Source organism: Simochromis diagramma, unplaced genomic scaffold, assembly GCF_900408965.1.
Source record: "Simochromis diagramma unplaced genomic scaffold, fSimDia1.1 OVJJ01000304.1, whole genome shotgun sequence".
NCBI classification, from domain to species: Eukaryota; Metazoa; Chordata; class Actinopteri; order Cichliformes; family Cichlidae; genus Simochromis; species Simochromis diagramma.
Genome location: NW_024387030.1, coordinates 8464036 through 8487037, shown reverse-complemented (window position 1 = coordinate 8487037; position 23002 = coordinate 8464036). Strand labels below are relative to the sequence as shown.

Here is a 23002-nt window from a genome sequence, read left to right as displayed (position 1 = left end):
GAAGCCAAAACTGAAGATTATTTGGTAGAACTAATGAGGAGGAAGAGAGAAGCCAAAACTGGAGATTATTTGGTAGAACATGAGGAAGAGGAAGAAGCCAAAACTGAAGATTATTTGGTAGAACATGAGGAGGAAGAAGAAGCCAAAACTGGAGATTATTTAATAGAGCATGAGGAGGAAGAAGAAGCCAAAACTGAAGATGAGTGGTTAGGAACTTGAGGAGGAAGAAGAGCAGCCAAACTGGAGATTATTTAATAGAGCATGAGGAAGAAGAAGCCAAAACTGAAGATGATTTAATAGAGCATGAGGAGGAAGAAGAAGCCAAAACTGAAGATGATTTGGTAGAACATGAGGAAGAGGAAGAAGCCAAAACTGAAGATTATTTGGTAGAACATGAGGAAGAGGAAGAAGAATCCAAAACTGAAGATTATTTGGTAGAACATGAGGAAGAGGAATCCAAGACTCGTGATATTTTGGCAGGATATGAAGAGGAAGATAGTGAGCTTCCCAGTATTTTGGTAGAAGCTGAGAAGGAGGCAGAGGAAATTAAAACTGAATACATTTTTGAAGATCAAGAAGAGACTAAAATCAGAGACAGTGATGAGGAGGAGGAGGAGGAAGAGGAGGAGAAAAATGAAGATGTAGTAGAATATGAGGATAGTGGGGAGAAGGGGCCAGAAGAACCTATTGTAGTAGAACAGGAAGAGACCAACACTGAAGAGCCATCAATGACACACCTTAAAATACTGTTATCTGAGAAAATCAGTAATGACAGCACTGTACCTGAATCTGCTGATGGTGAGGAGGAAGAGAAAGAAACTTTTTTTCCTGTTTACGAGGAAGATAAATACTCCAACATCATTGATGATCATGATGAAAATAACAACAACAGCGAAAGCAGAAAGACTGAACCTAAACGAAAGAGGAAGGCCGATGTTACCCTTGAGAGATTTGGAGGACTCAAATTGTCTCACAAAGCGGAAGGCCACAACAAATATGAAAAAGGTACTAAACTCTTCCCCTCACATATTTGTCATCATGTTTTTCATTATGAGGCTATGAAAATACATGATGCATGTATTAAGTAATGTTGTGTTTTATGTGGAATGGCAGTGTTAATTTACATGCTCTTTGAATAGTTGGTAATGACAGGACTAAAGTTATTCGGACCTAACATGTAATCTGCTGAATGATTCATTTAACTTTTTTAAATTTTTAATGTTTAATATTTTATGTCACAGTTTTTCTTCTTTGGGCTAAAAATGTGTGAATGTTTTTTCTAACTTTTTGAAACATCAAGTATTGGAACAGTATTTTATGCCACGTATTTTTCTTTTTATAATTGTCTTAGAAAAGCACTATTAGTAGTATTACTAATGAAGATATGGTAATAATAGATATTTAAAAATACACCACAAACATACCCAATGTTACATACCATATATATTTTAAAAAAAATAAGTATTTGGCACAAATTTGTAATTTGTCTGCAATTATTTGAAAAAATACCCTGCCTGCAATTACATTTGTTCAACTTTATATTTAAGCTTGTAAGGCAAGGCAAGGCAAGTTTATTTGTATAGCACAATTCAACAACAAGGTGATTCAAAGTGCTTTACAGAGACATTAGAAACAAGAACAAATAAAAAGCATGATTTAAAATTGATTAAAACAAGCAAATAAACTAACTAACTAATTAACAAACAAACAAACAAACAACAGTATATAAAATCAAAACAGATAAAATCAGAACAGTAGATAAAATCAGTAGTTAAATGTAAGTTTTGAAATTTAAGCTTAAAGTGTGGATTTGGTGCTTTATTCAAATGCAGCTGAGAACAGGTGAGTCTTCAACCTGGATTTAAATAAACTGAGTGTTTCAGCTGATCTGAGGCTTTCTGGGAGTTTGTTCCAGATATAAGGAGCATAAAAGCTGAATGCAGCTTCTCCGTGTCTGGTTCTGACTCTGGGAACTGATAAAAGACCGGATCCAGATGACCTGAGGGATCTGGATGGTTCATACTGGGTCAGGAGGTCATTGATGTATTTTGGTCCTAAACCATTCAGAGCTTTATAGGCCAGCATCAGAACTTTAAAGTCTATCCTCTGACGGACAGGCAGCCAGTGTAAGGACCTCAGATATGTAACAGATATGTAACAGATATTTAAGCCAATATAAGTAACATAATGAAGTAAATGCAGAATAAACACAAAGAATGTATGCTTAAATTCAAAGAGATTTTTAATAGTCATTGTCAATCTAACACAGATTCTCTCCTGTGAAATACAACTAAAAAAAAATAAAAAAAAATCTTCAAAGTCATCAACAGTGAATCACATTAAAGAAGTCTTTCTAGTATCTGCTGATAGGAAATAATACTGAACCCAGGCCTAAAGGTTAAAGTGCTAGCACAATACCATAACAATAAATGCCTTAGCTTTAATAGCTTTAATAATAGTAATTTCTTATAGAATCTAACAATAGAAATGTAAATAACAAAATGTAACACTTTAATGCTGAATTTCAAAAGGGTGCACAAAAATCAATATTTAAAACACAAAAAGACAGCTGAAAACCCAGAGTGGTGAACATTATTCTCTCCAAAGCAGCAATTTGGCTTAGTCCTTTACACTCAGCCAGTTATTGAGGCAGACTATTTTGCTGACATCATCTGAGGACAAAGAAGCACTCCTCTTTTGAATGATGTGACCTGAGAGTGAGAATAATCTCTCACAAGGCACTGTGGTTGCAGGGGTTGACAGGTATTTGCATGCAATAGGTGCCAGCCTGGCATGTGCTCCTTCTCTCTTTAACCACCACTGTAGTGGACACTCCTCTATGTCTATTTTGGGCTCTGCTTTGTACCGATCCAGACAGCGATCTATAGAGTCTTCCTCTTCCTCTGAATCTGAATCTGAAGAACCCAGCAAGCAGATGGCGATCTTTCTCTTTTTTGGTGATGGTTCCTCTGTTGTCTGAGCAGATGGTTGGTGTGCATGTGTCTCTGCCATCACAAGGTCATGTAATGAAGCCCACACCTCTCTTCTTTCATCTTTGGAAACACACTTAAGGTCTTTAAACCTGGGATCAAGGGCAGTAGCGATCTTCAGCCATGTCAGATTGATGCTGTCCCTCCGCTGAACTAGGTCTGTGGTAAAAACCTTCTTAAACCTCAAAACGTAGACTGGGTCATCATCTGAGAGCTCCATAACCCTGAACAAATAACACAAGGCTGGCAACACCACGGAGCAGGAGACATACTGCTTCCCCCCCAGCAGTTCGGTCACATATCTGCAATAGAAAGAACAAAAGTTGTAAACAAGCCTGTATTTTTATATTAATCACAGAGAGACAAACTCACAGAGGTGGAGGGGGAGAACATACTTGAAGACGGAGCTAGAACACAGAACACAAAGGTAGACGCCCACACACACATGATAAACAAAATGATTTACCTGCAAGGTTCAAGTAGTTCCTCCAGCTTTTGCAGTATGTCAAACTCCTGGTCGGTCAACATAGTCACCATGCTGTTTTGCTGAGCCAGGATGGTGGTCAGCACAGATTTGTTTCTCTGGATCCGCTTGATCATCTCTAGGGTGGAGTTCCATCTTGTTGGAACGTCCCGAACAAGTGGTTCTGTTTTTTGTCCATGTGCAACTTGCTGTTCCTTTAATTCCTGAGCGTTCGCTGGACTCTGCTTAAAATGTCCAACAACCTTGCGACATTTGGCCAGAACCCTTTCAAATTCACTGTCGTTAAGAGAAACTGTGATCGTTCTTTGCAGAATGTGGGCCGTGCAGGGCATGTGTTCAAATGGAAGTAGTCTGGCGGCTGCAACCATGTTACGAGCACTGTCGGTGCCAAACGTGGTTAACTTGTCCTTAATTTTCCATTCATTTGCAACACTCAGAAAATGGTCAGCACACTGTCGCTCTTCAGTTTTACTCACTGTTAGTGCAAACGATTGTAGTGTCCAGTCGTTATCAATAAAATGCGCCGTGACGCCCAAGTAGTTATCGTTGTTCACCGAAGTCCAGCGATCTCCTGTGAGAGCGACATTCCTTACTTGCACAAGCTTGCTGGACCGCTGATCCCTCTGGTCCTCATACAAAGTGTGCAGTCTCGACACAATGGTTCCTCTCGAGGGAAGATTATAACGCACGTCTCCTGATGCAACGCGAATGACTTCTCTCAGTCCATCATCTTCTACTATGCTAACTGGTCGGCAGTTTTTAGCTATCCAAACAAGCAAAGAATTGGTTAGCTTTTCACTCACATGTTTTGTTATCCGTCCACGAGCACCATAATCCTGAGGCGTAGATTGGCAAGATCCCGTAGAGGTGGATTCTGGGTGTTTTGCTCTCAGGTGATAGCACAGAGACGAATTGCTTCTGTGGTACCTGAATTCAGCTTTGCAAATTGTGCACGTTACTTTCGTTTTGTCCAACAAGCCGTTAGGCAACTTCTTAAAGTAAAACTTCCCCCCCAAAAGCCCGTCCTTACCCATTGTTGCGTGTTTGCTTATAATAGCATGGTAACACTTCTTCTTCGTCTAATTATTTCCGGCAGGCAAAACGCCAGAATAGCACAATGCTGCCCCCTCCTTCAGAGCTGCCGATGAGTTAAAAGGTCTTGTATTACAGGGGGGAAACTGCGTTATTTTTTTTAACGCGTTAAACATTTCACATTAATCTCAAAAAATTAACTCGTTAATTTTGACAGCACTAATATGTACAGGTAATCTTCTGTATATGAGCATATGTCCTAGAGTGGGTTTCATTAAGATCCCATAGAAGTATTTTGTGTGCCCAATCAATTTTCAGGCAGACACACAGTGATAAAGTTGTACATTTCCAAAACACCAGGCTGATTACTTTTAACAGTATGACGACGATATTGTGGCGTGTTTGTAATCATAGTTTTTTTTTTAACACTGTGATGCTTCTAGTGCTTTTGCAAGCATGATTATTTGTCATGTTAACTATATTACAAGTCCAGAAATTAATTATTGTATGTTGAATATTTTTGAATATTTCTGTATGCTGTATTTCTGTATATCTGATATACTTTAGTTCTGAAAGAAGCAAAGGAAAGACATGCAATAGAAGAAGTTAAAGATGGCATTATTAAAGGTACATTTTTTTGAAACTGTGCATGTTTTTGATTTTTCTCAGCTTATTTTTTTCTAATATTAAATTGGAAATATTTGTGCCAATTTGCCACGGATAATCTTGTGAGGATGCATTGCTGCTTACAGATCTCAAAGCTGCAGCCCCTGTGATGGAGAAGAAAAAAGATAAGGAAGCCAAAGAGTTTGAAACAGTAGCGATAAAACCAAAAGAAGTAAAACTAAAGGAGAAGCCCGAAGTTGACACAAAACCTCTTAAACTGAAAGAAAAGAAGCCCAAAGGTAATAACGTTATATTTTGAAATTACAAAATACTGTTCAGAAGTATAAATAGACTTACAAAATATGAAAAATAAATACAAAATATATACAACCAGTACAAATGTATACCAGTAACTTCTCCACACAAAGGGTACATGATATCCTTTTATTCCCTACAGAATATATTAAACTGACACCTAAATTGTTGCTTTTAGAAGAAGAGCCAGTAAAGAAGCTGCTCAGAAAAGATGTAAAAGAACTGCCCAAAGAAAAGAAAAAAGATGTCAAACCTAAAGATGAGAGGGAAGTGAAAGAACCTCCCAAAGGAAAGGACGAGGCGAAAAAACCAATTCACGCAGAGGTCAAAGCAACAAAACCACCTAAGAAGGAAACAGATCTCAAGAAGATTTCCAAAGAAAGGAAGAGGGTAATGAAACCAGCGACAGAAGAGGAACAAGTCAAAAAACCTCCAAAAGAAGAAAAGGAAATCAAGAAAACACCTAAAAAAGAGAAAGAATTAATTAAAGCTACCAGAGAAGTTAAAGAGGAAAAGGAACCAATAAGACAAATAAAGGAACTCAAGAAATCACCCAAAGAAGAGAAAAAGATCAGAATACTAGAAAAAATAGAGACAGAAGTAACCCAACATCCTAAAGATAAGAAGAAACCACCTACAGTAAAGACAGAACTTAAGAAACTTCCTGAACAAGACAAAGACTTGAAGAAATCTCCCAAAGAAGAGAAGGAGAGAAAACGTCTTAAAGAAGAGGAAAAATCTCCCAAACAAGAGAAAAAAGTTAAGAAACCTGTCAAAGAAGAGAAGAAAGAGGAGAAACCTCTTAAAGAAGAGAAACCTGAGAAGGAACATCTCAGAAAAGAGAAGGACGAGAAGAAACCTCTCAAAAAAGAGAAGGAAGAGAAGAAACCTCTTAAAGAAGAAAAGGAAGAGAAGAAACCTCTCAAAAGGGAGAAGGAAGAGAAGAAACCTCTTAAGGAAGAGAAACCTGAGAAGAAACCTCTCAGAAAAGAGAAGGAAGAGAAGAAACCTCTTAAGGAAGAAAAGGAAGAGAAGAAACCTCTCAAAAAAGAGAAGAAAGAGGACAAACATCTCAAAAAGGAGGAGAAACCTCTCAAAGAAGAAAAGGAAGAGAAGAAAACTCCCAAAAAAGAAAAGGAAGAGAAGAAACCTCTTAAGGAAGAGAAACCTGAGAAGGAACATCTCAGAAAAGAGAAGGAAGAGAAGAAACCTCTTAAGGAAGAAAAGGAAGAGAAGAAACCTCTTAAGGAAGAGAAACCTGAGAAGGAACATCTCAGAAAAGAGAAGGAGGAGAAGAAACCTCTTAAAGAAGAAAAGGAAGAGAAGAAACCTCTCAAAAGGGAGAAGGAAGAGAAGAAACCTCTTAAAGAAGAGAAACCTGAGAAGGAACATCTCAGAAAAGAGAAAGAAGAGAAGAAACATCTTAAGGAAGAAAAGGAAGAGAAGAAACCTCTCAAAAAAGAGAAGGAAGGGAAGAAACCTCTTAAGGAAGAGAAACCTGAGAAGGAACATCTCAGAAAAGAGAAGGAAGAGAAGAAACCTCTTAAGGAAGAGAAACCTGAGAAGAAACCTCTCAGAAAAGAGAAGGAAGGGAAGAAACCTCTTAAGGAAGAGAAACCTGAGAAGGAAACCTCTCAGAAAAGAGAAGGAAGAGAAGAAACCTCTTAAGGAAGAAAAGGAAGAGACGAAACCTCTCAAAAAAGAGAAGAAAGAGGACAAACCTCTCAAAAAGGAAGAGAAGAAACCTCTCAAAAAAGAGAAGGAAGAGGAGAAACTTCTTAAGGAAGAAAAGGAAGAGAAGAAACCTCCCAAAAAAGAGAAGGAAGAGAAGAAACCTCTTAAGGAAGAGAAACCTGAGAAGGAACATCTCAGAAAAGAGAAGGAAGAGAAGAAACCTCTCAGAAAAGAGAAGGAAGAGAAGAAACCTCTTAAAGAAGAGAAACCTGAGAAGGAACATCTCGGAAAAGGGAAGGAAGAGAAGAAACCTCTTAAGGAAGAGAAACCTGAGAAGGAACATCTCAGAAAAGAGAAGGAAGAGAAGAAACCTCTTAAGGAAGAGAAACCCGAGAAGGAACATCTCAGAAAAGGAGAAGGAAGAGAAGAAACCTCTTAAGGAAGAGAAACCCGAGAAGAAACATCTCAGAAAAGGAGAAGGAAGAGAAGAAACCTCTTAAAGAAGAGAAACCTGAGAAGGAACATCTTAAAAAAGAGAAGAAAGAGAAGAAACATCTTAAGGAAGAAAAGGAAGAGAAGAAACCTCTCAGAAAAGAGAAGGAAGAGAAGAAACCTCTTAAGGAAGAAAAGGAAGAGAAGAAACCTCTTAAAGAAGAGAAACCTGAGAAGGAACATCTTAAAAAAGAGAAGGAAGAGAAGAAACCTCTTAAGGAAGAAAAGGAAGAGAAGAAACCTCTCAGAAAAGAGAAGGAAGAGAAGAAACCTCTTAAAGAAGAAAAGGAAGAGAAGAAACCTCTCAAAAGGGAGAAGGAAGAGAAGAAACCTCTCAAAGAAGAGAAACCTGAGAAGGAACATCTTAAAAAAGAGAAGGAAGAGAAGAAACCTCTTAAGGAAGAAAAGGAAGAGACGAAACCTCTCAGAAAAGAGAAGGACGAGGAGAAACCTCTTAAAGAAGAAAAGGAAGAGAAGAAACCTCTCAAAAGGGAGAAGGAAGAGAAGAAACCTCTTAAGGAAGAGAAACCTGAGAAGAAACCTCTCAGAAAAGAGAAGGAAGAGAAGAAACCTCTTAAGGAAGAAAAGGAAGAGAAGAAACCTCTCAGAAAAGAGAAAGAAGAGAAGAAACCTCTTAAAGAAGAGAAACCTGAGAAGGAACATCTCAGAAAAGAGAAGGAAGAGAAGAAACCTCTTAAGGAAGAAAAGGAAGAGAAGAAACCTCTCAGAAAAGAGAAAGAAGAGAAGAAACCTCTTAAAGAAGAGAAACCTGAGAAGGAACATCTACATAAGAAGAAGGAGAGAAGAAACTTAAGGAAGAGAAAGAAAACCTCAGAAAGAGAAGGAAGAGAAGAAACCTCTTAAAGAAGAAAAGGAAGAGAAGAAACCTCTCAGAAAAGAGAAGGAAGAGAAGAAACCTCTTAAGGAAGACAAACCTGAGATAGAACATCTTAAAAAAGAGAAGGAAGAGAAGAAACCTCCTAAGGAAGAAGAAAAGAAGAAACCTTTAATAAAACCCATTGAAGAAAAAGAAATTAGCCATCCTTCAAAAGAGAAGAAACTACCTGAGAAAGGAGTCACGAGACTGCCCAAAGACATTAAGAAACCATTCAAAGAGGACAAGGAACCTCCTAAAGAAGCGATAGAAATTGGGAAATCTCCTAAAGAAGAAAAAGTAGAGGTGCCTCCCAAAAAAGAGAAAGAAGTGACGAAACCCTCTAAGGCTAAAACACCACATATAGAGGAGAAAAAAGTCACCCACCCTCCAAAAGTAGAAAAAGAGGAAAAGGAACCACCTCTAAAAGAAGAAGAGACAAAAACTCTTAAAGAAGAGAGAGAAGTTAAGAAATCTAAGGAAGTACCTTCCGAAGATGAGAAGGAGAAGAAACAACCAAGAGAGGAGAAACATGTCAAAGAACAAAAGAAATCCCTTAAAGATGAGAAAGCAGAGAAAAAATTACACAAAGAAAAGGCAGTCTTAAAAACATCTAAGGAAGAGATGGTTGAGAAAGTAGAGAAGGAGGTGAAGACCACAGAACCAAAAGAAGTAACAAAACCTCCAAAGGAAAAGAAAGAAGTGAAAAAACCCTCAAAGGATGACAAAGAAGAAATAAAACCATCCATGGAGGAGAAAGAAATTAAACCTATAAGAGAACAAAAGGAAAAAGAAGTTAAGGAACAATCTAAAGATGAGGTTCCATCCAAGGAAGCAAGGGGAGAAATACTTCATCCAAGGAAAGAAAAGGAATCAAGAAAGCCTTTGAAAGAAACAAAAGATCAAGAAAAACCACCCAAAGATGCTGAGCAAGTAAAGAAGATTTCAGAAGAGCCAGAAAAGATCATCAAAGAGAAGAAACCAACAGCAGAAATTTCTAAAGAGGTGAAAGAGGACATAAAGAAAGAGAGACCTTCTAAAGAAAGGGCAGTACCAAAGGAGTCAGCAAAGGAAAAACAAGTAGTTAAAGAACCAACAAAACCTTCTAGAGAGGATGAAAAAGAACCAAAGAAGCCTATCAAAGAAGAAAGAGAACTGAAGAAGCTCCCCAAAGAACCTGTCGAAAAGAAACCTTCCAAAGAAAAGAAAGAGGAGATTCACAAAATAGAAAAAGTTAAAAAGCCTTCCAAAGAGGAGAAAGAAATCAAGACTCCCAAAGAAGACAAAGAACCTGTGAAAAAAAGAATCACAAAGACAGGTACATGTACAGTACAGAGGTTTTATTTTCATAATGTAAAGATCAACAACACTATTTCCTCTGATTGGCTGCCCCTCAGAAACAAAAGATTTGAACAGCGAGAAAGAGGATATTAAGGATATCATGTCTCTATCGAAGAAAAAGAAAAAACTCATTTGACTCATTACAATAAATATCTTTAAAACGTTGTTTGTTCTTTTGGATGAATGTTGTTGACCCGTAAGAAGAATAGTGATGTATAGTTTTCATAACAATATAATATTTAGATGCATTTATTTTGTGGGGAATATAATTAATCCGTTTTCTAAAAATGTTTGAAGCAGCTTTTCCTTTTTACTTTAGAGCCCAAAAAGCCTGTAAGAGGAATTAAAATTGTCAAGAAGGAGGTTGCATCTGTTCTTAAGAAGGAACATCTCAATGTTACAAAAGCAGGTGAGACTATGCTGGACTATTGGTTAATATATGTAAGGCATGAATCACCGCATTTTCTTGTTTTCTCTGCAATGTGTAAGTTAAAGCTATTCTGAGGGTTAAAGATATAATGCCTCATTGATTTTTCAAGTCATTCAAGAAATACATTTAAGCATGTTCTAATTCGTACTTTGTTTGCTGACACTGACAGTGTAATGCCTAATGAGAAAAGATTTTCATGTGGAATATAAAAAAATTAAAAGAAAATTTTAATGCATAAGCAACAATCTTTAGAAATCAATGTCTTATTTTCCACTAGAAGCAGCTCCCAAGGAGCCTAAGAAGGAGCCAGCGCTAAAAGTAAAGCCTACACCTGTAAAACCAGGTAAGGTAAATATGATGATGGAGTTGAAACACTGAAAATTAAACTCAAACAACGCGCCAAATCTAAACATATTCTCATATTAGAGCATAAAGGTAGCACTAGTAAATAAAAGAGGTAATGCTGCTAAGCTATTACAGTCTCTGCAGCACTTTACTGATCTTTTATTTGTCTGTTGCTCAGTTTAATAAATTATATGGAGCAGTATACTTAATTACTAGCAAATTACATATTCTTATCAATTCCTGTGTTATTTTCTGTTTTTAGATGCTGAGGTTACAAAAGAAAGAGTAAAACGAGCTCCTTCAGAGAAGGGTAAATATACTTACCTTTATGACAGTGTCAAGACTTAAAGGCAGAAGCGTCACAGGTCTATGGAATTAAGTGGACACTACTACTGACACCTGCTAACTCTTATGGAGAATGTTCCTGTGCATCCGTTTTATGAATATCACTAACGATTACGTTCCAGATGTTTTAAAATCTGAACTGTAAAAATAACCAATCAAAGCCAGAGTTATGGTAAGTTTATGCACTTGTGTTGTGTCACAGAAGCACCAAAGAAAAAGGCTAAAGCACATCCTGCAAAGAAAGGTAACGTTCACATATTACATTGATAATCTTCTGATCACCAAAAGACAAAATGATTGCATTATCCTGCTGTTAAAAAAATGTATTTTTCATATACAGAAGCTGTTGCTCCAAAAGAAAAGCCCAAACCAGCGATCTTGGCTAAAGGTACGTGTGGTGCATATTTTGATGCACAAAGAAACACCAACTTAACTATACAGGCTGCATGCAAATCTCACAAATAGTTGTTTTTTTCTTGACAGAACAACAAGGTACTGCTAGAAATGCCTCACTGGTGAAAGAGAGGGTTAAAATTGTGCCTATGAAGAAAGGTAATCTACTTTTATTTTATGTTACACTGATTTCAGATTTTTGCATCCCACTGTTCCTAATGATATTCTCCGTAACCTGATGTCTGTTCTTTGTTCATCAGTGGTCAAGATGCCAAAAGAGAAAGTCAGAGCTGTCTCTGCAAAGACAAGTACGTACAGTATATCATGTCAATGTCAAAGATCAAAATTTTAATAACATGAAAGAGGTCTGGATGTCATACTGAGCATCACGTTCTGTGTTTTTAACATCAGCTGAGGTTTCAAAACAGAAGCTCAAACCAGTTGTAACCAAGAAAGGTAAGAAACAGTTATCATTGAGTTTCAGTATTGTCCTGTCTTCCTCCCCTGAGCCTGGTCCTGCTGGATATTTCATCCTCTCAAAAGCAAGTTTTTCCTTCCCACTGTCGCCAAAGCACTTGCTAATAGGGGGTCATCGGATTGTTAGGGTTTGTTTTCTTTGTATTATTGTTGGGTCTTTACCTTACAGTATAAAGCACTCTGATCCAGCTGTTATTGTGATTTGGGGCTGTATTAATTAAACTGAACTGAATTATTGTGTAGCGCTGAACCTAAAATTTCTTTACTTAGAGCCAGCTCCAGTTAAGACAAAACCAGCCCCAGCTAAAGGTAAGCTGATGCTAACCTTTCCTTTAAATAGTTTTTTGAAAGTAATCAAGCTTTTGATTTTCACACTCTTTTCTTTGTCACAGAGGCAGAAGCACCACACAAAAATGTTACTCTAACAAAGGAGAGGGTGAAGGTGGTGCCACTGAAGAAAGGTGCATCTCTTTGTTTAAGCAGCTGTTCTTGTGTGATTACCACCATGCACTGTTATTATGTTGTTGTTGTTTTTATATATATATTTTTACAATTATTGAATACTTTCTGAATGTTTCCAAACATAACCTGGCAACTTTTTTCCTCTCTGTTAGTGCCTGTAACTCCGAAAGTAAGAGCCAAACCAGAACCAACCAAAAAAGGTAAAAATAGTGACTGAACATTTTACTAGTCAAATAGTATCTACCAATACTAATACTAATTCCAATACATAGATTTAGAACTTAACAATGTTTTTGAATGTGAAGTTTTTGTATTTCTGTGCACGTTTTTGTATTTTTTTATACAGCATCGTAGTTTGGAATAATCACCTGTGACTATAATAATAGAAACCAGATTATTGTCCTCTGCAGTAAACTGGACCTTATGTTTTCTGTTGCTATTGTTTAGAAGCTGAGGTTCTTAAGAAGAAGAAAGCTGAGCCAGTGACTCCCAAAAAAGGTATCCTTTTAGCTTTTCACCTCTTTCACAGGTCTTATTTTTCCTTTAATTATCTAACATGTATAACAGCAGTATTTCAGTGGTTTCTCACCTTTTTATAAATATAATTCAAGTTAATTGGAGCATTTATTATTCTAGCAGCTGTTACCAAGACAAAACCATCACCTGCTACAAAGAAGAAAGGTACACAGCAGAATCGTGTGTTGTTTTGCTGTAGAAACATCACACGCAGCACTGTGCTGATATTAATTCAGTCATGTTCAACCCACGTCACATCACGACTGATTCGCTGACATGTAGCTGCTGACGATATGCTTCGCTGACACATGATAATGACCCAACTAAAAATGCTCAAAGTATCATAATTTGCTTTTATTATGCTTAAATTATTATGTTACCGCTGAGTTTTGTCCTTTTCAAGTTGGTCATTTTCATGTTTCAGCATTCCTCAATACATGCTTGATTGACAAACTAAGTATGAATGCTGTGTCACAGTGTCTTATTTTCTGCAAGACTGAACCTAAAATGTCTTTACTTAGAGCCAGCTCCCATTAAGACAAAACCAGCCCCAGCTAAAGGTAAGAGCAGACTTAACTTTGTTAATCATAATTTTAAAATGTACTCAGGCTTTTGATTTTCATACTCATTTATCTTTGACAGAAGCACCACACAAAAATGTTACTCTAACAAAGGAGAAGGTGAAGGTGGTGCCACTGAAGAAAGGTGCATCTCTTTGTTTAAGCAGCTGTTCTTGTGTGTTTTTATACCAACTTTCTAAGTTCAGAATACTTTCTCAATGTTTCCAAACTCAAACATTTTTTCCCCTCTGTTAGTGCCTTTGACACTGAAAGAGAGAGTTAAACCAGAACCATCTAAAAAAGGTAGAAACAGTCATATATGAGAACATTTTGTATTCAATTTTAATTATTTATCTACAGTACTGTGCAAAAGTGTCAAGCCACCACTCATTTCTATATATTTTGCTTCCAAAGAACCAGACTATTATGGAACTTTTTAAAGTCCCGTGTCTTTTCCCCTCACCCGCAACCGGTCAAAGGGGATGACCACCCCTCCCCGAGCCTGGTTCTGCTGGAGGTTTCTTCCTGTTAAAAGGGGGTTTTTCCTTCCCACTGTCACCAAAGTGCTTGCTCATAGGGGGTCATCTGATTGTTGGGGTTTTCTCTGTATCATTGTAGGGTCTTTACCTTACAATATAAAGAGCCTTGACACAACTGTGGTTGTGATTTGGCGCTATATGAATAAATACATTGAAATGAATAAAAAGGCACCTTACTCAACTTAACTCCAGGGTTGACTCAATGTTACGGCTACACATATCAGACAACTTGGCAAATTATCTTTAGATCCTTTGCTTTCGAACAACCAGAACACCTGTATAGGTGCTGGAAACTTTATTAATGGTCTGGTGTAAAAACAAATCATTTGTTCTAATTTTTTTAGTTAAATCTACAAAAAAAAAGTTAAAAAAAATAAAAGCACAGTACTCTAGATTTTAACAGTCAGACTTTAAACAGCATTTTGTTGTCTTTAAAACAGTTTTTGGTTGTTGTTTTGGATGACTGATGTGGACCCGTAAGGAAAATTCATTAGCATTAGCTGTACTCACACAGAAGGAAACCTACATTGAGCCTAAAAGGGAAATGGACTTATAGGCTTTATTTGTTTTGTGGAGGATAAAAATGTTTGAAGCAGCTTTTCCTTTTTACTTCAGATGCCCAAAAAGCCTGTAAGAGGAATAAAAATTGTCAAGAAGGAGGTTGCATCTGTTCTTAAAAAGGAACAGCTCAATGTTACAAAAGCAGGTGAGACTATGCTGGAATACTGTTTAATGTAAGGCATGAGACACCACATTGTCTCGTTTTCTCTGCAATGTGTAAGTTAAAGCTATTCTGATGGTTGACGATATAGTGTCTCATTGATTTTTCATGTCATTCAAGAAATACATTTAAGCATGTGCTAATACACACTTTGTTTGCTGACAATGACAATGTAATGCCGAATGAGCCTAAAGACTTTCATGTGGGATATAAAAAAATCAAAATAAATTTTTAATTCATAAGCAACAATCTTTAGAAATCAATATCTTATTTTCCACCAGAAGCAGCTCCCAAGGAGCCTAAGAAGGAGACAACGCTAAAAGTAAAGCCTACACCTGTAAAACCAGGTAAGGTAAATATGATGATGGAGTTGAAATCAATGCCCAAAATCTAATAAAAGTCAATATAAAGAGCCTTGACGGATCTGTGGTTGTGATTTGGTGCTATACGAATAATTAAACTGAATTGAATAAAAAGGCGTTGTGGCTTCACATAACAGACAACTTGGCAAAACATCTCTAAATCCTTTGCTTTTGATCAACCAAGAGACCTGTAGAGGTGCTGGAAACTTTATTACTAGTCTGTTGTAAATCAAATCATATGCTCTACAAAAAGTGCCAAAAATAACACAGCACAGTACTCTAGATTTTAATAGTCAGACTTTTAATAACATGAAAGAGAATTTGAATTTTATACTGAACATGACGTTCTGTGTTTTTAACATCAGCTGAGGTTTCAAAACAGAAGCTCAAGCCAGTTCCAATCAAGAAAGGTAAGAAATAGTTATCATTGAGTTTCATTGTGTCTCTGTAACACTGAACTTAAATTTTCTTTACTTAGAACGAGTTACAGCAAAGCCAAAAATGTGCTCAAGCTTTTGATTTTCACACATTTTTGTGTGGTGCTTCTGCCTCTGTTACAGAGGCAGAAGCACCACACAAAAATGTTACTCTAACAAAGGAGAAGGTGAAGGCGGTGCCAATAACGATACTATCTACCGATATTAATACTAATTCTACTTTATACGGACGTCATGTCTATATTTTTCTGAATGTGAAGTTCTGTTGCTATTGTTTAGAAGCTGAGGTTCTTAAGAAGAAGAAAGCTGAGCCAGTGACTCCCAAAAAAGGTATCCTTTTACCTTTTCACCTCTTTCACAGGTCTTATTTTTCCTTTAATTATCTAACAGGTATAACAGCAGTATTTCAGTGGTTTCTCGCCTTTTTATAAATATAATTCAAGTTAATTGTAGCATTTATTATTCTAGCAGCTGTTACCAAGACAAAACCATCACCTGCTACAAAGAAGAAAGGTATACAGCAGAATCGTGTGTTGTTTTGCTGTAGAAACATCACACGCAGCACTGTGCTGATATTAATTCAGTCATGTTCAACCCACGTCACATCACGACTGATTCGCTGACATGTAGCTGCTGACGATATGCTTCGCTGACACATGATAATGACCCAACTAAAAATGCTCAAAGTATCATAATCTGCTTTTATTATGCTTAAATTATTATGTTACCGCTGAGTTTTGTCCTTTTCAAGTTGGTCATTTTCATGTTTCAGCATTCCTCAATACATGCTTGATTGACAAACTAAGTATGAATGCTGTGTCACAGTGTCTTATTTTCTGCAAGACTGAACCTAAAATGTCTTTACTTAGAGCCAGCTCCCATTAAGACAAAACCAGCCCCAGCTAAAGGTAAGAGCAGACTTAACTTTGTTAATCATAATTTTAAAATGTACTCAGGCTTTTGATTTTCATACTCATTTATCTTTGACAGAAGCACCACACAAAAATGTTACTCTAACAAAGGAGAAGGTGAAGGTGGTGCCACTGAAGAAAGGTGCATCTCTTTGTTTAAGCAGCTGTTCTTGTGTGTTTTTATACCAACTTTCTAAGTTCAGAATAGTTCAGCATTCCTCAATACATGCTTAATCAATAGATTGAGTTTATGCACTGTGTTGCTTTAGTTTTGCAATTAGCTATCAGTCATAACAGTCATCACTCTTCTCATATGACCTCTTTTCTTCCCTTTCTCTTTAGAAGCTGAGGCTAAGCCAGTTCCTGCTAAGAAAGGTGAATTGCTTACAATCCATGGTTATTATTTATTAAAGTGAATTATTATCAACACTTTCATGCTTTTTTTTTTATCAGAGCCAGAGGTTACAAAGGAAAAACTGAAACCAGCTCTTGAAAAGAAAGGTATATGTTCGATTTAAACTCTTTAAATAGTCATAAGATAGGCAATCTATACTTTTTTTTATTCATATTCTATTTCTGTTATAGATCATATACACTCTATACTGTTTAAGTAGTTCTTTAAAAAAAAGTTGAAAATGTTATTCTTCCCTGTTTTACAGCTCCTAAAGCAGAGGTCGAAGCAAAGAAGGAAAAGATTAAATCCCTTCTAAAGACAAAAGGTAGACTGCCATTGTCATCTGCATGTAGATGCTTTTTATTATGTAGTACCATTAGAAAACTATCACAAAATAATGATAATGGTGTAGATAAACACTGATTATCTTTACATATCATAGCTTTTTGTTTTATTACTCAGAGCCAAAAGTACCAGAGGTAAAAGCAAAACCAGCTGTAAAAAAAGGTAATTTATAAAACTCTTTGGTGTTATGGGCAACAAGTAGAATCATTGTTTTGTTCTTTAAAGACTGAGCAAAGACTTATCTAGGAATCCTCTATAGAAGAAATCTACCAGTGGATTTGATTTAATGTGCAAAAACAGATCGTTGGCTCTATCGCAGCCACATGGACCCCCAAATACTGCACAAAGTCAGAAGCAAACCAAAGAAAAGTAGTTTCTACTAAGGAAAAGGAATGTTTTGTATAGTTAAAATTACATAATACGCCTATTTCATATCTGAAAAGATGACAAAACAAACTAAAAATGTGTTCTGGCTGTTTGTAGAATGGACTAAATCAGTAATTTAAAAAAAATAATTGAAGCTTTCACACTGCAGAAAGTGGTTTGAGCTGCTATAAGTATTGTTTAAAAGTAAGCTAATTGTGGCTTCTGCAGTAAAATTCTTCAGGTTGATTGCTAAAGTCTGACCAAAGTTGTTCTTTTACAGAACTGGAAACACCTAAAGAAAAGGCCAGGCCTGCTGCAGTAAAGAAAGGTACAGTGCAAAGTTTTACACTTTATTTATGACACTGTGGGTACAGGGCTTTACGAGTATGTGTAATGTCAGGATACTGTCACAAATTTGAGATTTTCTGATGTCTTAAATACACTGAAATACTTCCAACTGTATGTTTTATCGATTGCATTTTTGTCCCTGATGGCACAGCCATGTTGAGGGAAAAGACCAAACCAGCCCACGTGAAGAAAGGTACATGTGGTGTTTCAGTGCAGGCAGCACTTCATACTTCATGTAACCATCAGTGGTAATCTGATTACAACATGAAGGCCCCTCTAAATGTAGATAAGTAACTTAGAGGGGAAACAGCTAGTTTGCTTATAAAAATTAAGTAACCGTTAAACACGCTGCTGCTGATAGTTGAGAAGATTTTCTTTGCTGGGTGTGAAATAGTCAACCAGACATCTAAGTAAAGAGCTTCAAATGGAAATCCTAAATTAGCAAAGATTATAGGCAACTGAATGGCCAGCAAGGAAATGATCTCAAAGTTAGTTAATCTGCCAACAATAAAATATTTATAGGTTGATGTAAAAAAAAAAAATGCTTCACAGTAATTTTTACACAAAGCATGCATGCAGGTAATTAGCACAAATCTGAGAATGTACTGCCACTTTCTAATAAGGCCTCATACATAAAGGATTTATAGGTTGTAACTACTAACTTAATCATGAATAAATATTTTCTAAATAATTTCTTTAAAAATGATTTATGAGCTATGCTTGGAGAACACAGAGACTGAGAAATCTGGCTGTTGATGTATTTCGTTATAATTCTGTTATGAAAGTTGACGAAACGTTATCAACTCTGTAGTTAAACTATAAAACCAAGCAGATTTTCATCTATATCACACGTGGCTCTTTTTTTTATTAATTGCGAATTTAAAAAGCCACGTTTTCACAACCTAGCGCTCCCAAGTTGTTGTTTTTTTTTTTAAATGTATGCTGTCACCAGACACTTTATTAGATACACTTTGCCAGTACCATATTAAGCTCCACTTAAGTGCAGCCCCAGACTCAGTAAGGTGCTGGAAACACTCCTCAAAGATTTTGGTTGACGTGTTAGCATAACAGTTGCTGCAGTTTTGTCAGCTGTACATCCATGATTTAAATCTCCCATTCCACTACATCCTGAAAGTTGTTTATTGGATTGAGATCTGGTGGTTATGGCGGCCGTTTGAGTACAGTGAACTCATTGTCAAGATCTGAGCTTTGTAACATGGCAAGTTGACCTGCTGGAAGTAGCCATAAGAAGATGGGCAGACGGTGGTCATAAAGAGATAGACATGGTCAGTAACAATACTTAGGTAGGCTGTGCCATTTAGGCAATGTCCAGTTGGTACTAAAGTGAAAATATCTCCAATACGATTACACAAGCAGCAGCCCATTCTTCTCCATTCTGGTCCTGGTTTGAACTCCAGAAGCTTATCTGCCTACATGTCTAAATTGCTGCCTTGTGATTGGATGATTAGATATTTGCTTTAATGAGCAGCTGGACGGATGTACCTAATGAAGTGAGAGTGTATATACCAAGCAGTAGCACATTATAAATCTTAAAGGTTACTTTATTAGAAAGTGGTTCTTCATTTAACATTTTTCTCTGAGCTTACTGGGCATCACTTTTCATTCTGCACATTTGCTTTTCATAAGCGTTTTTAAGTCATTCAGTTGCATTACATCTGCAAAAAAAGAACCCTCTACCCTTTACTGAAATTTTCAAATCACTTATTTTAAAGCTTCACCTTTTTCTTCCCTCCAGTAATTTTTATGCATAACTGTTGTGTATTTCATGCCTGTTTGTGTTTGTTTCACATTTGTGAAACAGAGCCTCGTGTTTTAAAAGAAAAGATAAAGCCCATTGCAACAAAGAAAGGTATGCAGTCAGCTTGGAGAAACTAACATAAATGTAGAACATGCAGTCACTATTACTGAGTTGAAACTGCTGTTTGATTAATTAGTGAACAGGGTGAAAATAATCCGCGACTATCTTAATATTCAGATGTTTCTCAAGCGAAATATTTTTACAAAAAATTCACAAACATTTTCCTTTTAAAAAAGAAACATCTTGTGTTTTCTTTTTTGAGAGAAAACACATTTAAATTATTCATGTAATAATAAATTGTTATGTCAAATACATTCAAATTAAACACTTGAGAAAAACTGTTTGACTTTTTTATGTCTTGCTGCCTTTTACAGAGGACAGGGTTCTCAAAGAGATACAAGAGCCTGCAAAGAAAGGTTTGTTTGTGACGCCCTTCATTTCTGAGTATTCAAAAAAAACTACATTATAGCTTTTTTTGACTGTATGCAAAACGTTTGCAGGAAAAACTGCTGAGAAGAAAGCTGATAAGGAGGAGAAAGTTAAAGGTATCACGTTGATCCTGTAATTTAGAGTCATATAACACTTTATTGATTTGTAGTTAACATTATGTTCACATTTTAACAGTGGAGCCGTCTCTATCGGACAGCTTTCTCATGGAAGGTACGTGCAGATTTTTAGAACAAAATGTTGCAGAGCGCGCAAATTTCAGGCACTTTTCTCTCCAAATGCTAAAGGAAAGGGAAGGAACATACTGTTCTTCACTGTTTTACCTCTTTACAGATGAGCTGCCCTACTTCCAGTGTTTCTTTGTGGATGAGGACGAGGCCCAGTTTCCGTTTTACGCCTTCTCGCCGCTGCAGATTTGACACGTCAGTCTGTGGTCTGACATTTACAATTTAGTCAAATTACCGATAAGGACGAGGTCACTTCACACCCTGTACTGTTGAAACACGGGTGATGTTGTTCGCCTTCAGCAGAAATCTCTGCACAGCAGAAGACGACAGGTTATGAGATGGACCGTTATTTTTCTCTTTCCAGAATTGGTTGAGCTCTCATACCAAATACATGCAGTCAGTGTCATTCCTTTTCTTTTCTTTTCTTTTCTTTTTTTAATATTTTTTTAAGTAATAACTTCTTTTGGATATTTTAAATAGAGCAATTTACTATTTCACTTCTATGGATTCAAATCCTTTAATATATTTACAGCTTACTTTATTTTCTCATAAAAGGTCCAGAAAATGGTGCAGTATTTTTAAAGTAGCTACAAAGTGTAGAGTAGTTTACACTGTGAGGTTAACAGGGTACAAAACTGCCACAGTTGCTACTCCAAGACAGACCTTCTTAGCCCACATTTACTTGAACAGTGGTTTGCGTTGTAATTGTACATCTCTGTGGCGTCTTTCTTGATCATGTTGCTCATCCCACCCTTTATAGCACTTGTTCATGATTCATTCTCAGTTTCCTATTGTTCTTCCCAAATGGGGACACAACAGATATCATATCATTACTGAATGACTTTTTTACCTTTTATTTTTGTTTTATGCATCAAAAGGAATGACCATGCACTGTATATGAGAGCTCCCAATCTTGCTACCTGAAACATTTAAAGTCTTATCAAACTGTACCATCTGGATATCTGCACCAGCTCCTCGTTATTATATTGGTGCTAGTAAAAGGCATTGCCTAAAATCTCAGAATGAGGATTGAGTTCAGTTTTTTTTTTTTTGTTCCTTTCAATCTATCAAAAACATCAGCAAATCAAGTGTCAGATTTATTCTGCAAATTCCTTGATTGACCAAAATCACACTGTAGCTGACTTTGGTCACTGCTATTGCACTGTGTGCACACAGTAGAAGCTAACGTACTGTAGAAACCTAATGAGCAGGTTCCTTTAAACAAGAATGCAATCAATATTGCCTAAATATGCTATGGCAACATTAAGATAATATTAATGACAACTGTATAATGATATCTCAGATTCATGCTGCTAAAATGCAGCATAATACAAACAGGATTTCTGTTATCTGAATATCCTTTACTTGATAATGTCTGATGAACACAAAAGCAATGTTGGCTGAGTCTAATGTCAAATTTTACATTGTTGATTGCACCGGCACACCGTGTGATCACATTATAAGTCGCTGCAGAAGGTGTCACATGTTTGGACAGGTGATCTCAGATGTAAAACATTTCTCAGTCTGCTTTTAGCAGCTACGTATGGCTACATTGTTGCATTTGCTCCATATGTTGCACAGAGAGCAGTTTTCTACATCCTGTGTCGCTAATCCTGAAGCTTATATATAAATCTGCTTATCTTTTAAAATGATACCAGTGCACACTTTGTCAGTCTAAGAATAATGAAAGCTCACACTCTGCAGCTCTCAGTGAGCTCAGAGTTTAATAGCGATTCATGAACTGATGAAGTTTTGGACACTTTTTACAAAACAATTTAGATTATTGTCATTATTATTATTTATGGTACCAAAAGATAAATAAACTTGTTTAAACTGTATATTAATGACTCACGTTTACCAGGCGAACATGTGCAATACTTAGATCAGCGATCAAAGCGCATTATGTTAGTCTAATAGTCTTTTAATGAAGTATGCATGATGTGTGTGCCTTTGTTTTATGCTCTTATATTTTTATGTGGTTCCCTAATAGCGTGAACACTTGAAGACAGGAATCAGTGAATTTGATGATGTGTGCCAGTGTCACTGTATGGTGTCGCTGACATCATACACACTGTGTTAAAATGCTCTTGATGTAAATAGTTAAATATACAGAAAAACTGATTGTTTTATCCCTGATTCATTATTCCTGAAGCGGCTCTTCATCTTCAGTAAAAACCACAACGTGTACCATTTGTCACTTAATCCCTTGTGAACAGAACAATTAGGCATTAAAACATAGCAATGCAAGTGTTTTGACTTTTCTTTAAACATACCAACATTTCTAACACAAAAATGGGCTGACGTCGTTTTTATACTGTATACTTTATGTTTAATGCATGAAGTTTTTTTTTAACTATCTAAATGTGAAAGTATTTCAGTATTTCACCTCAAATCGAGATAAGTATAAAGAAAGGTGTCTGTTGTGCAGTAGGGGTCATCTCAGGGAGCAATTTTATTTTTTCGTGTAAGAAACTAGGAGTCATTTCAGGATCGGGCAACTGTATCTGACATGTAGGAGAGAAAGGAAAGGTCCAGAAAAACAACCAAGCAGAGATCAAATTCACCGGGAGACTAAACGCACGAGCAATGAAAAGCATTAGCGAGACGGGACATCGTGGTGTTTCTTTTCATTGTTGTGCTGCTGATACTCACATGTACTTCCCTGTTAAACCCACTGATCCCGGCGTGATGAATTCCCTGCAGGACTGACCATGTGATTTCAGAGAGTTGATGGCAAAACATTGTCATCC

At 36.6% G+C, this 23002-nt stretch overlaps 4 protein-coding genes across 4 annotated transcripts; 3 read left to right on the top strand and 1 right to left on the bottom strand.

The window, feature by feature from the left end:
* The first annotated feature begins 79 nt into the window (after positions 1 to 79).
* LOC120739774 (trichohyalin-like) lies at positions 80 to 7139 on the top strand. Its single transcript, XM_040041661.1, has 5 exons — positions 80 to 117; positions 224 to 1005; positions 5074 to 5133; positions 5259 to 5411; positions 5570 to 7139. The coding sequence occupies exons 1-5, from the start codon at positions 80 to 82 to the stop codon at positions 7093 to 7095; spliced, it is 2559 nt and encodes an 852-aa protein (XP_039897595.1). The 3' UTR covers positions 7096 to 7139.
* On the bottom strand, positions 2189 to 4578 carry LOC120740211 (E3 SUMO-protein ligase ZBED1-like). Its single transcript, XM_040042400.1, has 2 exons — positions 3457 to 4578; positions 2189 to 3292 (listed from the first exon to the last, which is right to left on the bottom strand). The coding sequence occupies exons 1-2, from the start codon at positions 4506 to 4508 to the stop codon at positions 2620 to 2622; spliced, it is 1725 nt and encodes a 574-aa protein (XP_039898334.1). The 5' UTR covers positions 4509 to 4578; the 3' UTR covers positions 2189 to 2619.
* Positions 7140 to 7482: 343 nt separating the features above from the next.
* LOC120739773 (nucleolar protein 58-like) lies at positions 7483 to 8370 on the top strand (the record flags this gene model as incomplete). The annotated part of the gene is made up of 1 exon (XM_040041660.1): positions 7483 to 8370. A coding segment is annotated over one exon (888 nt), but the record flags the coding sequence as incomplete, so codon positions are not given.
* A 1369-nt stretch (positions 8371 to 9739) lies between these two features.
* On the top strand, positions 9740 to 22499 carry LOC120740214 (proteoglycan 4-like). Its single transcript, XM_040042404.1, has 24 exons — positions 9740 to 9785; positions 10128 to 10217; positions 10516 to 10581; positions 10846 to 10893; positions 11131 to 11172; positions 11269 to 11316; positions 11412 to 11480; positions 11582 to 11629; positions 11733 to 11777; positions 12069 to 12107; positions 12191 to 12259; positions 12413 to 12460; positions 12708 to 12758; positions 12897 to 12941; positions 16649 to 16681; positions 16760 to 16807; positions 16966 to 17025; positions 17163 to 17207; positions 17692 to 17739; positions 19582 to 19629; positions 19953 to 19994; positions 20079 to 20123; positions 20203 to 20238; positions 20359 to 22499. The coding sequence occupies exons 7-24, from the start codon at positions 11471 to 11473 to the stop codon at positions 20442 to 20444; spliced, it is 846 nt and encodes a 281-aa protein (XP_039898338.1). The 5' UTR covers positions 9740 to 9785; positions 10128 to 10217; positions 10516 to 10581; positions 10846 to 10893; positions 11131 to 11172; positions 11269 to 11316; positions 11412 to 11470; the 3' UTR covers positions 20445 to 22499.
* The last annotated feature ends 503 nt before the right edge of the window (positions 22500 to 23002 follow it).